This window comes from Saimiri boliviensis, chromosome 18, assembly GCF_048565385.1.
Source record: "Saimiri boliviensis isolate mSaiBol1 chromosome 18, mSaiBol1.pri, whole genome shotgun sequence".
Classification (NCBI taxonomy): Eukaryota; Metazoa; Chordata; class Mammalia; order Primates; family Cebidae; genus Saimiri; species Saimiri boliviensis.
Genome location: NC_133466.1, coordinates 8603980 through 8615000, shown reverse-complemented (window position 1 = coordinate 8615000; position 11021 = coordinate 8603980). Strand labels below are relative to the sequence as shown.

The 11021-nt window shown below is 46.6% G+C and overlaps 1 protein-coding gene across 6 annotated transcripts in view; it reads left to right on the top strand.

The window, feature by feature from the left end:
* The window catches only part of TTC3 (tetratricopeptide repeat domain 3), a 126999-nt gene extending 116658 nt beyond the window's left edge, over positions 1 to 10341 (top strand). For all 6 annotated transcript variants that reach the window (XM_039480621.2, XM_010338275.3, XM_010338274.3 and 3 more), the window contains 5 exons: positions 1559 to 1920; positions 3410 to 3536; positions 3722 to 3865; positions 7511 to 7603; positions 8696 to 10341. In XM_039480621.2, coding sequence (XP_039336555.2) covers positions 1559 to 1920; positions 3410 to 3536; positions 3722 to 3865; positions 7511 to 7603; positions 8696 to 8770 — 801 coding nt within the window. In that variant the 3' untranslated portion in view covers positions 8771 to 10341. The remainder of the gene's footprint in view (positions 1 to 1558; positions 1921 to 3409; positions 3537 to 3721; positions 3866 to 7510; positions 7604 to 8695) is intronic.
* The last annotated feature ends 680 nt before the right edge of the window (positions 10342 to 11021 follow it).

The following is an 11021-nucleotide window of genomic DNA, read 5'->3' as shown; positions in this document are numbered from 1 at the left end:
TTGTCTTTTTAATACACTCAGCACAGTAAAGAAAAGCATTAATTGTATTTTGTGGACTTTATGATATGGCTAAACCCGTATTTCTTAGATTTGGACACAGAACAGATGCTTAGTAAATACTAAATTGAAATGGATTAGGCCCAGAGGAGATCAGACTATAGAAATTTAAAGTTAGATCTTGAGAGAAAGCGTAGGTATCAAAGAAAAACAAAATTAAAGGAGGACTGTGTTAGAGAGTTGAAAGAGAGAGGTTCCAGAATGTTGTGGCGGGACAGTGAAATCTGGTTCCCAAAGACAGAGGAGACTCTTTCCCACCACGTGATTTGCACCCTCCCACTATTGCCAGACCTTTGCCTGGGCTGTCTGTGGCCTGGAACTCCGTCCTCACTCTGCATCCTGCCTGCCCCTGGAAACCTGTCAGGGGCGGCCCTCTGGGCCTCCCACTGTGGGCCTTCTCTCACATGCGTTAGATCTCAGCCTGGCCTTGAGTGTCTCACCAGTACGTTGTACAGTAAACATTCAAACTTACTGTGAATTCATCTGAAAAAAATAATTACGTGGAAAATGTGTGGCCACCCTGAGGCATTCTCTGGGGGTCTCAGAATGTATCTGAGGGTTACAGGGAGCTACTGTGCTTTTTGAAGATGAGCTTACTAGTGTGGGGGGCTGTTGAGGAGGGGCTTGAGTGATTTCCAGGTGGCTGGTTATCAGCTTATGCCATCAGCCTGTCCTGGATGGGGCATGACAGTGGGGGTGGAGGGAAGAGAACAGATGTGAGAGAGGTGGTTAGGGGTACATTTGCAGGCGCCATGCTGCTCAGGAGACCAGGCCCCATGTGTCCACATGGGAATTAAGAGTGAGTCTTGGGCTTCCATCCCGGAGTACTAGGGGAAGAGCAGGACTGGGGAGGCTGCCTGAGGCTTGTTTCCTACACATTGAGTTTGAGTTGCCTTGGAACCGCCCAAGTGGATTTCCAGATTTGGATCTGAGGAAAGTATTCTAGACTGAAAACTTTTAAAAAGCTTCGGCCTCAGGCAACTGCATGGGGAGGAGCATCAGCACTGCAGGTATGGACAGAGGCCAGAGAGCTGCCGGGAGAGCGCAACGGTGTGGGGCTGGGAAGGAAAGAGGCGGCGGCCCTGCTGAGATGAGACAGCTCTGAAGAGTGTGGGGACTGTTGGGGACTGTGAGGTTCCATCTGTCAGCTGCACTGTTTAGCTTGGAAGGGGAGAAGTGTGACCAGGCTGAAGGACGGCCAGTAGGCAGGTGAAATGGTCTAGTTTAGGTGGTTTTTCTCATCTTATAGAGAAAATAGTGACTTATAGAGAGAATTATTTAGAAGCCTGAGCCCTCCTACTTTTGTTCTAATAACTGACAAGTTATCAACAATAATACTTTTAAACAAAAATATTTAATTCACAGTATGCAGCTTTCTTGTGCATGGAGCTTCTGGGCTGCGTTATTGTTGTGTTCATTCATTGGCCTTTGCCCTTGGCATTTCTTCCTCTTAATTCAAGGGAAGCCCTAAGTGATCCATCCTGTGGTGTGTTCCTCACAGGCTCATGCCGAGTTACTCCCTGACTCTTCAGGCGTCGATGACCAGGGGCTTGTGACTTCTGCAAGCAACATGACTGGAAGCCACGCAGCAGTTCACGGGGATCCCAGTGTGTTCTCTGCCTGCGATTCCCCAGAGGAGGCTCCTCCTGCACTTTTGCCAGGGCCACCCCCTAGTCAGCCTGAAGCCACTCAGCTGCCAGGGCCAAAAAGGGCTGGCCAGGCAGCTGTGTCAGAGCAAAGCCCTGTGGCTAATCAGAAGCAACGTGTTCCTCCAGGACGTGCGGCACGTTCAAGCCAGTCTCCAAAAAAGCCGTTCAATAGTATTATTGAGCACCTGTCAGTGGTATTCCCATGTTACAACAGGTATGAACAGAAAATGTCTGTGACTGTGTTCCATACTTAGTTGAGCTGAGGTTTCCTGATCAGATAAAATCAAGGCCAATTAGGTGTTAACATGAAAAGGGTTGCCTAATTATTTTGCTTAGAAAGACAGGTGCTCTTTCTTTTTGTAAATATAGAAATAAATATTTTCAAATAATTTTTTTTCTTTTTTGGTTTTTTTTTTTTTTTCTTTTTGGGAGAAAGAGTCTGTCTCTGTCACCTAGGCTGGAGTGCAATGGCATCATCTTGCCTCCCTGCAACTCTGCCTCCCAGGTTCAAGCGATTCTCCTGCCTCAGCTTCCTGAGAAGCTGGGATTACAGGCATGCACCACCAGCCCTGGCTAATGTTCGTATTTTTAGTAGGGATGGGATTTCACCATATCGGCCAGGCTAGTCTCGAACTCCTGACCTCAAGTGATTCACCCATCTTGGCCTCCCAGAGTGCTGGGGTTACAGGCATGAGCCACCACACCTGGCTTCAAATATACTTTTTAATGTGCATATGTAAGTTGAAAACATTGACCACTGGGTAATGTCATGGGAGCTCTTCAGAACCCATGACAATTTGCTAAGATTTTGATGAGACCAGTAACACTATCTAAAACTAGCTTTATGGAATCAATAAATGAACTGCATAACAATAATTTTGCATCATTTGGGGAGACAAAATTACATATAGCCAAGAAGGCAGCAGCAACCTATACCTGATTTGTTAGAGTATGAGGCTGAAGACTGAATGGAAATCCATGGTGAATGGGGCATGTGAACATGTTAACAAGGCGTCCTTGCGAGTGGGGAAAAGCTGCCCTTACCTTAGTGAGCAGGAGCTGTAAACAGGGTTGGGGTGATGGCAGGCTCTTCAGGAGTGTTTCTGCCTCCACCTCTAGTTTCTGCTGTGCAGGTTGGTGCGAGGGGGCCAGAGGTGCCTCTTGTCTCAGCTGTGGGAGACGGTGAGGTAGAGGCAGTGTCTCTGAAGTGCAGCTCGGAACAAAGGACCCTGTGCTCAGGAATGACCTTCAGGATATGCTCTGTTATTTCTGAGACAGTGTTAATTACAGGCTTTGAAATGGAAATTTGTAAACAAAGGGGCAGTTAAAATATGATTGGCCAGCAGGCTTGGTGACTCAGGCCAGGCTGAGGCGGGTGGATCACCTGATGTCAGGAGTTCGGGACCAGCCTGGCTAATTTGATGAAACCCCATCTATTGTTAAAAAATACAAAAATTGCTTGAACCCGAGAGGCGGAGGTTTCAGTGAGCAGGATGACGCCACTGCACTCCAGTCTGGGCAACAGAGTGAGACTGTCTCAAAAAAAAGACCTGCTTTTAGATACAGTGACTGTTATTATCAGTGGTTTTCAAATTAATTGTGTGTGCTTTGTCTTTGTTTCTTTGGGTTGGGCTGTTGGATTAATATTGGCACGTAGTATTTCTTAGCAGTAGAGAACTTTCTGTTGTCACTTTGCCTTTCAGCACCGAGCTTGCTGGTTTTATTAAAAAAGTGCGAAGCAAAAACAAGAACTCACTCTCAGGATTAAGTATTGATGAAATTGTCCAAAGAGTGACAGAACACATTCTGGATGAACAGAAAAAGAAAAAGGTATTTTATCCAGATGTTCCATTTCATCCTTTTTTATTTATAAAATATAAGAATTGTTTAAAAAAAAAAAAAGCTTCAAAACAGAGAGCGCAATGTACTAAAGAGAGAGAAGGTGGTCCAGTTGCTGTGTAACTGAACTCTGCTTCCCTTTTGTGCCCTGCCCGCCACCCCTGTTACCTTCACAGCCAAACCCAGGAAAGGACAGGAGGACATGTGAGCTCAGCTCTGCCGCCCCTGTGACCAGGTCCTCCCAGGGCCCACCCTCGGCGATTGTCGCACCGTCACCCAAAACCAAGGGGCAGAAAGCAGAAGATGTCCCTTTGAGGGTTGTACGTATAACTGAATAGTTTCGTTTTTTAATGAAAAACAAGGAAACAAAATTTTTAATCCATGTTTTAGCCCTATTCGTTTCTAGACCTAATTTATTTGATCCTAAAATTAGAAACTGAATTTCAGTGTAGGTGAACGCGTCCAGTTAGAGCAATCAGTGAGTGGCTGAGGTCATGTTCTCTGCTCTGATATACCCTGGGTCTCAGTCCCAGCATGGAGAGAGGTCCCTGCACACGAGTGACACGGGCTCTGACCACTGTGGGGGAACTGGGTCTTCTCTCTCTTGCCCTCGTTTTGCTGCAAATGGTTAAATTCAGGAACTTAGTACATCCACTGTGGTATTTTGAACAGTTGGGGAAATCATTTTTGAATAATTTTCTTCTGTCTAACCATGGCTTTGGAATTGCACGGATTGGTTCCGTCACTTACTAGCACTGAGCCCAGGCACCGCTGCTTGCCCAGGCTGGGGTCTGGATCGGAGGCTGCTGTAGGATGGCTGGGCCCGCTCTGTGCTCCAGAGGCTGCTTGCTGTCCTTGCCTCTTCCTCTAGTGCCTGAGAAGGGACGACGGAATAGGCTACGCTTGCCTGGGATTTGTGTAGTGATTAAGTTGTTTATTTTCCTTTTAGACAATAAGAATGTTTAATTTACATAGAAGGTTTCATAAAATACTGCAATATGTATGATCTGAATTGATAAGGCAGTGTAATTATCTTTATTTATAATAAGGAAACAGAGGCACAGATAGCTCACATAGCTTGCCAGCACTCATTTGACTGAAGGCATGGAGGTAGCTCAGAGTGGGCCTTTCAACTTGTGGATGTCCCATGTTCCCGCATCCTCCCCACAGGGACTGGCTGACGCTGGAACCGTGCAGTAGGGGCCGCAGGGCTGGCTACAAGAGGGCCTCTCACCTGCGTGGCTCAGGGCTGTGGGCTCTGCATGGAATTCTGGCGTCAGGCACGTCTTCCCTTTTGTCCATCTCTGGTGTCGGAGTATAACCAACATCCACAGGGGGAAGAGTTGCAGGCCCCATCACCTCAGCCAGGGAGCCGCAGGAGGAGACTGCAGAGAGTACTGGTTTGCTAACTTGAGCAGGCCTTGAGGCTTTTTGTAAACTTAGGTTTTTATTCCTCCCAGATGTTTTCACTTTCCACTACTCTTTGGAGACTTTTCACACTGCATTCACTCAGCTCTAAAGGGCCTCAGCCCCACCCACACCCCAGTGAGGGAGCTTCCGAGCGTGTAGGGCATTCCTGCACGACCTGGCTGGAGTCCCTCCTCTCTTGGGGGTTTCCCTGATGGGTCACGTGTGCGTGCGCAAAGTGAATGTGGTATCGTGGCCACCCCCACCCCAAGACAGACCATGATCGCCTGGAGAAGAGAGTTCTCTCTTTGCTTCATGGTGGATGTTTATAGTAATGAAGATATAAAAGCTGACTTAGTTAAACCTCACCAAATTGTATGAGAAAGAAAAATACGTATTCAAACTGGGACCTAATTTGATAATCATAGTTTGTTAAAAGTATTAATATTTAAATTACAAAAGCATTACATACTCACAATAGAAAAAGGGGCATTTAAAAACCCACCCTGTTGGCTGGGCATGGTGGCTTATGCCTGTAATCCCAGCACTTTGGGAGGCTGAGGTGGGCAGATCATGACATCAGGAGATTGAGACCATCCTAGCTAACACAGTGAAACCCCATCAAAGATACAAAAAAAATTAGCCAGGTGTGGTGGCACATGCCTGTAGTCCTAGCTATTCAGGAGGCTGAGGCAGGAGAATTGCTTGAATCCGGGAGGTGGAGGTTGCAGTGAGCTGAGATTGTGCCACTGCACTACAGCCTGGGCAACAGAGTGAGACTCCGTCTTAAAACAAAACAAAACAAAACAAAAAACCCACCCTGTAACCAGTATTGCCACTTCGGTATATATGTTTCTAAACTCCTATATGCATGTATACATGAATTAGTCAAAACTGAATACTTTAGTTAGACTTTCTATGTTCTCCGAGGGGCTGGATTTTTGTTGTTTTTATTGTGGTTGTCCTTTTTTCGTTTTACTTAGAAATACAGTGCCCATCTTTTCTGGGAAACAGAAAACAGTCAAGAGTAGATTTTTTCACACTAAACCTGGCCCCGAGCTTTGCACGGGGCATTGGAGAGGCCTTCACTGGCTCTTCCCCGGGCTGGCACTTCCTCTTCTTCCCTGACCCTCGAGTCACGGGCAGCAGTGGAGGGGCATGAACCCTCATTCTGCATCTGCCTCTCAGGCTGAGTCACGCCTTGGGAAGGATGGCAGAACGCTGGACAGCAGTTCAAGGCCCTCTCAGGCCCCAGCGCCACTCCCTGAACTGGATCACACTGCCAGGGCTGCCTGCGTTCCCTGGCTCCCTCAGCAGGGGTTTTTAGAGCGTGAGTGTAGGCTAGGTTTTTTGCCAGCTGCTAAGGACCCTGATAGGATTCATTTCGTGCCTTCAAGGTGCTCAGAGTTAGGAGGCAGTGAGCTAGAGTAAAGTTAATGGTGCAGTGTAGGGTAAGTGCTGTGAGCTGCAGGGAGAACGCGGTGCCTGCAGTCCCAGGCAGCACTCGGCTCTGCGCTCGCATGGAAAGCACTGTCTGTGCTCACCAGACTGTGAGCCGCTGAGGCCAGAGCCCTCCATTCATCTCTGTGTCCCGCGCACCACACAGTCCCTGCCCATGGATGTTTGCCGGATGAGCCATCCATTTGTTTTGTTTTGATTTGCAAAAGTAATCCATGCTCACAGAAACTAGGAAACAGTAAAGACTAAGGTTGAATCTCCCTTAACCTGAGGCAACCACTGTTAACATGTTTTTCTGGGCATGTATGTATACTTGCAGCCTGTTTATTACAAAGTGAGTTATATCTGATACATACTGTCTTGTTAGCTGCTTTCATTCAGCAGGCTGTTGGGGCCAGCTTTCTGTGTCAGGGATTATGGACTTCCATCATGATTTCCCTTGGCTACACAATAGTCCATTGTGTGGATGTGTTGGAATTTACTGCCTTCAACTCTTAGATGATTAGATAAATGATTGATTCATGCCATACCACATGATTATCCCATACTACACTTTAGGTATGTTAATCTTCACCTGGGAATCTTATAGCCACATAAAACAGTTTTTTCTTTGAGGAAATTAGAACTTTATAAGTAAACTTTTTTTAAAAAGTATCTTTTTGTGTTTTTATATTGTTTCTTAAGAAATGCTGCTAAAAAATAAGTTGTTTCTGGCCAGGCAGGCAGATCACCTGAGGTTGGGAGTTCAAGACCAGCCTGACCAACATGGAGAAACCCCATCTCTACTTAAAATACAAAATTAGCCAGGCGTGGTGGCACATGCCTGTAATCCCAGCTACTTGGGAGGCTGAGGCAGGAGAATCGCTTGAACCCAGGAGGCAGAGGTTGTGGTGAGCTGAGATCACGTCATTGCACTCCAGCCTGGGCGACAAGAGCAAAACTCCATCTCACACACAAAAAGTTTTTAGACTGTTTAGCTGTGATTGTGAATAATCTGCCACCCTCTGTGGCAAAAGATATTTGAAGGCCACTTGAAGGAAAAACTCGTGTCATAAAAACAAATGTAGTTCTTTATTATTCAGGTCTGTTCGTTTCCACAGGCACCAGCTGTGAGTTCCTGTGAAATATGCCATGAGGTCTTCAAATCAAAAAATGTGCGAGTGCTCAAATGCGGGCACAAGTATCACAAAGGGGTAAGAGCTCTTTCTGGCCATTGTACAGCATGCATTGGAACCGTCAAGTATTTTGAAAGTAAGAAAGTAATTGTCTTCTAGTCATCAGTGTTTCTTGTGCTTTCAAACCCTTCCTTTGCACACCTCCAGTGTCAGTGTTCACCGACTCCCTGTCCACACACCAGCTGCGGGAGGGGCAGTACCGCAGACCGTCCTTTCCATCCGGGGTGGGGAGAGGAGAGCGGCAGCTCCCGCCACTCGCTGGTGCTGAGATTCAAAGCAGTATTAGTTCCATGAAAGGTGGTCTTACACGCTTGACTAAGTGGAGAAACAGTGAAACCATTTTTTTTTTTTTTTTTACTTAGTGTAGTATATGAAGTCAGTTTAGTATTTTAGAGGAGAAAAACCAAACCGAACTTAGTCCCTTCTGCCTGACCCGGCGACAGTCCTGCCAGTACCGTTCTGGGATCTGTGTGTGCGTTTGTGTGTACCCCTGCTGCTGGGTTAGAACAGATCAGGTCTCTGCCATGGCATTTGCTCATTTTTTGCAACGGGATAAATACAGCATACTCACCAAAAGGAATTGAGACCCCTTGCCAAGTCTCTTTGGTGTGGTCTGCCTCCTTTAGGTACAGGGTCTTATGTCTGGGCTGGCTGACTGGCCTCAGCCTCAGCAGTGTGGGCAGAGGCCGCAGGAGTGTGGTGTGCAGGCTGGTGAGCTGTTCCAGACCCAAGGGTTGAGGCCAGGCCAAGGGATGGGCTAAGAATGAGTGATTGGGTCATAGGGCCAAGAATGCCAGGCTCTGAAATTCAGCACAGCTGAAGTGGAAGAGCCGAGACTGGAGCCGGGGCTCAGGGCAAGGCACCCCCTGAGGCTAAGTCAGAGGCCCAGAGCGCTCAGGACCTGACCCTGAGGTGGGACCGGTGGCTGCTGGAGCTTCGTCCACACTCTGGCCTGGGCAGGCGTTGGTGTCCCTGAGTATTGGGCAGCTCCAGGCCCAAGGGAGACCAAGGGCCAGTGAGCCACACCCACCAAGGAGCCCAGCAGCACAGGGGAGCTTGGCTCCCTCATGCCCCTGAAGGCCTTGCCTGATTTTGCTTTCTCCTTTTCAGTGCTTTAAGCAGTGGCTTAAAGGGCAGAGCACTTGCCCGGCCTGCCGGGGTTGTGATCTCCTGTCGGAAGAGTAGCAGCCTGCACCTTCTGGAAGAGGCTGGCCCACTGAGAATCGGGAGCTGCCTTCCTGGGGAGTCACACTTCACTAAAGCTCATCCACTGGCATGTTGAATCGAAGGAATGACAATTTCCTACCACTGGTGTAAAAAGCAAACATTTGAAGACCCTTGTGCGTTGTGCGTCACAAAGCTCAATACGTGGAAGTCGCTAACATAGTTGATACCGAGTAATTTCCCCACTCTGAGTAAATTCTTTGATGATGGCCAAGCAGTGGCTAATAGAATGATGGCTGCCACATTCATGGGTCGCGGTGGGGGGGGCGGCTGCACAGAGCTCTTTGAGATGGGTGTCTTCCTTTGGGAAGTATCGCAAGCACCTCAAAGCAGTATTCTAGTGATAAGAATTCTTAATATATTCAAGCGCCCCACATTTGTTAGTTACCCTTTTGTGTTTGAAAACCCTGTTCTAGTAGCTTGCAAGAGAGACGATACTGACTTTTTAAAATTTTTACATGAGTCCGTATTCCTGAAAATATGCCTACATTTTTCCTCAAAGAGTCTGCATTTTAAGAATGGGAATAAGCAAACTACATTTTAATAATTTAAGTTAATGTTAAAATATTGGCTGACTTAGACCAAGATTCAAATCTCCTCTTTGTGGAATGCCATGTGCTTTTCATTTTTTATATTTTATGTTCCCCCTGATAAATTGTTTACTTTTCATCTTTTATAGCTGTAATCTGATTTTCAAAAATCACTTACAAAACACTTTTTAATTAGTATTGACTAAAATTTGAGCCCCCTGGAGCCGAGGCTGTGTCCATCGTCCCAGCCCCCGGTTGGAGCCTGCTGTTGGAACTCCACTGCCTCCTCAGCAGCTTCTGTTCTTTTGTGAGTCAGTCAGCAAGTGCTTGGGGGCCGCATCTAGTTGTGCTGAGCACACAACGGGCTGTGTGTGGAAACGGCCACCGTCATTCTCCTTCCCCACCCACCACAAAAAAAGAAGCTGTGCGTTTAGACAACCCTGAAGTGTCTGTGTTACAATTGTCCTGTGTTTGACATTTTGTAAAGTAATGCATGCAATCTTATATTGTGGCCTAAGAGCAAACATTAGAAACCATGGAAAAATTAGATATTGTTTTGTGACTTGTAGACAGTGGTAAACCTAGAACCGTGAATTCTGGACACATTCCATTTCTCTCCGACACGAAGGATCAAAAAATGTTTTTCAGTGTGTTCTTTGTTCCACTGGAAACTTAAAGAGTCATGAATTTATGAGCTGATTTTGTCACCTTCATCTGCCTTTGTTCACTGTGAGTTCTGATGTCTTAGTGACTTAGTTCGTAGAAGCTCATGCCTTAGTTTGAAACAGATTGTCCATGGTGGTTCCGAAAACGTTTTCTGAATATTCATGAGAATAGAGCGCTGTAGGTGTTAACGTGCATAAGGACCAGTTTGCAGTGCAAGTACAAAAGGAGACGAGGAGCATCTGTTGAATGGGTGTGTTTTGTACATAACTTCAGACACTTGTGAACATGCCTTATATTTGTCCAGTAACTGTCAGAATAAAGAACATTCTAAAATGAGCAGTTCACTGTCATTCTGGTCCATTCTTTCTTAATTTTAAAAATGCATTCTCCTGGAACACTTAGGACACAGATGTAATGCTGACATTTTAAGAGTGCTTTCTTCAGGAACGAAGAGCCACACCATGCTGTGTATGAGGAGTCTGACAAGGGACCTCGGGACGTTTTAGGCCTGGCTCAGAACTCCTTTCTGACTGCAGAAGATCGACTATTTACATTTGCGAATGGAGTTCACCAAGAGATGACAGAGTTTACTTCTTGAGGGCAAATTAAGAGATTTTTCATGTGAATACATATAAAGATGTTGAAGATAAATTGTATTCTTAATTAATTTTTTGAGATGGAGTCTCACTTTTGTTGCACAGGCTGGTGGCGTGATCTCACCTCACCGCAACCTCTCCTGCGTCAGCCTCCCGAGTAGCTGGGATTATAGGCACACACCACCACACCCGGCTAATTTTGTTATTTTTAGTAGAGACAGGGTTTCTCCATGTTGGTCATGCTGGTCTTGAACTCCCAGCCTCAGGTGATCTGCCCTCCCAAAGAAGTGCTGGGATTACAGGCGTGATCCACCATGCCCAGCCTCCTTGGTAATTTTTGTGGCACTTGTGGATTTATGGGCCACTGAAGCTGTCGATGGGGTTTCCTCTTTGAAGGGACTTCTGGTACGCTGAGCACTC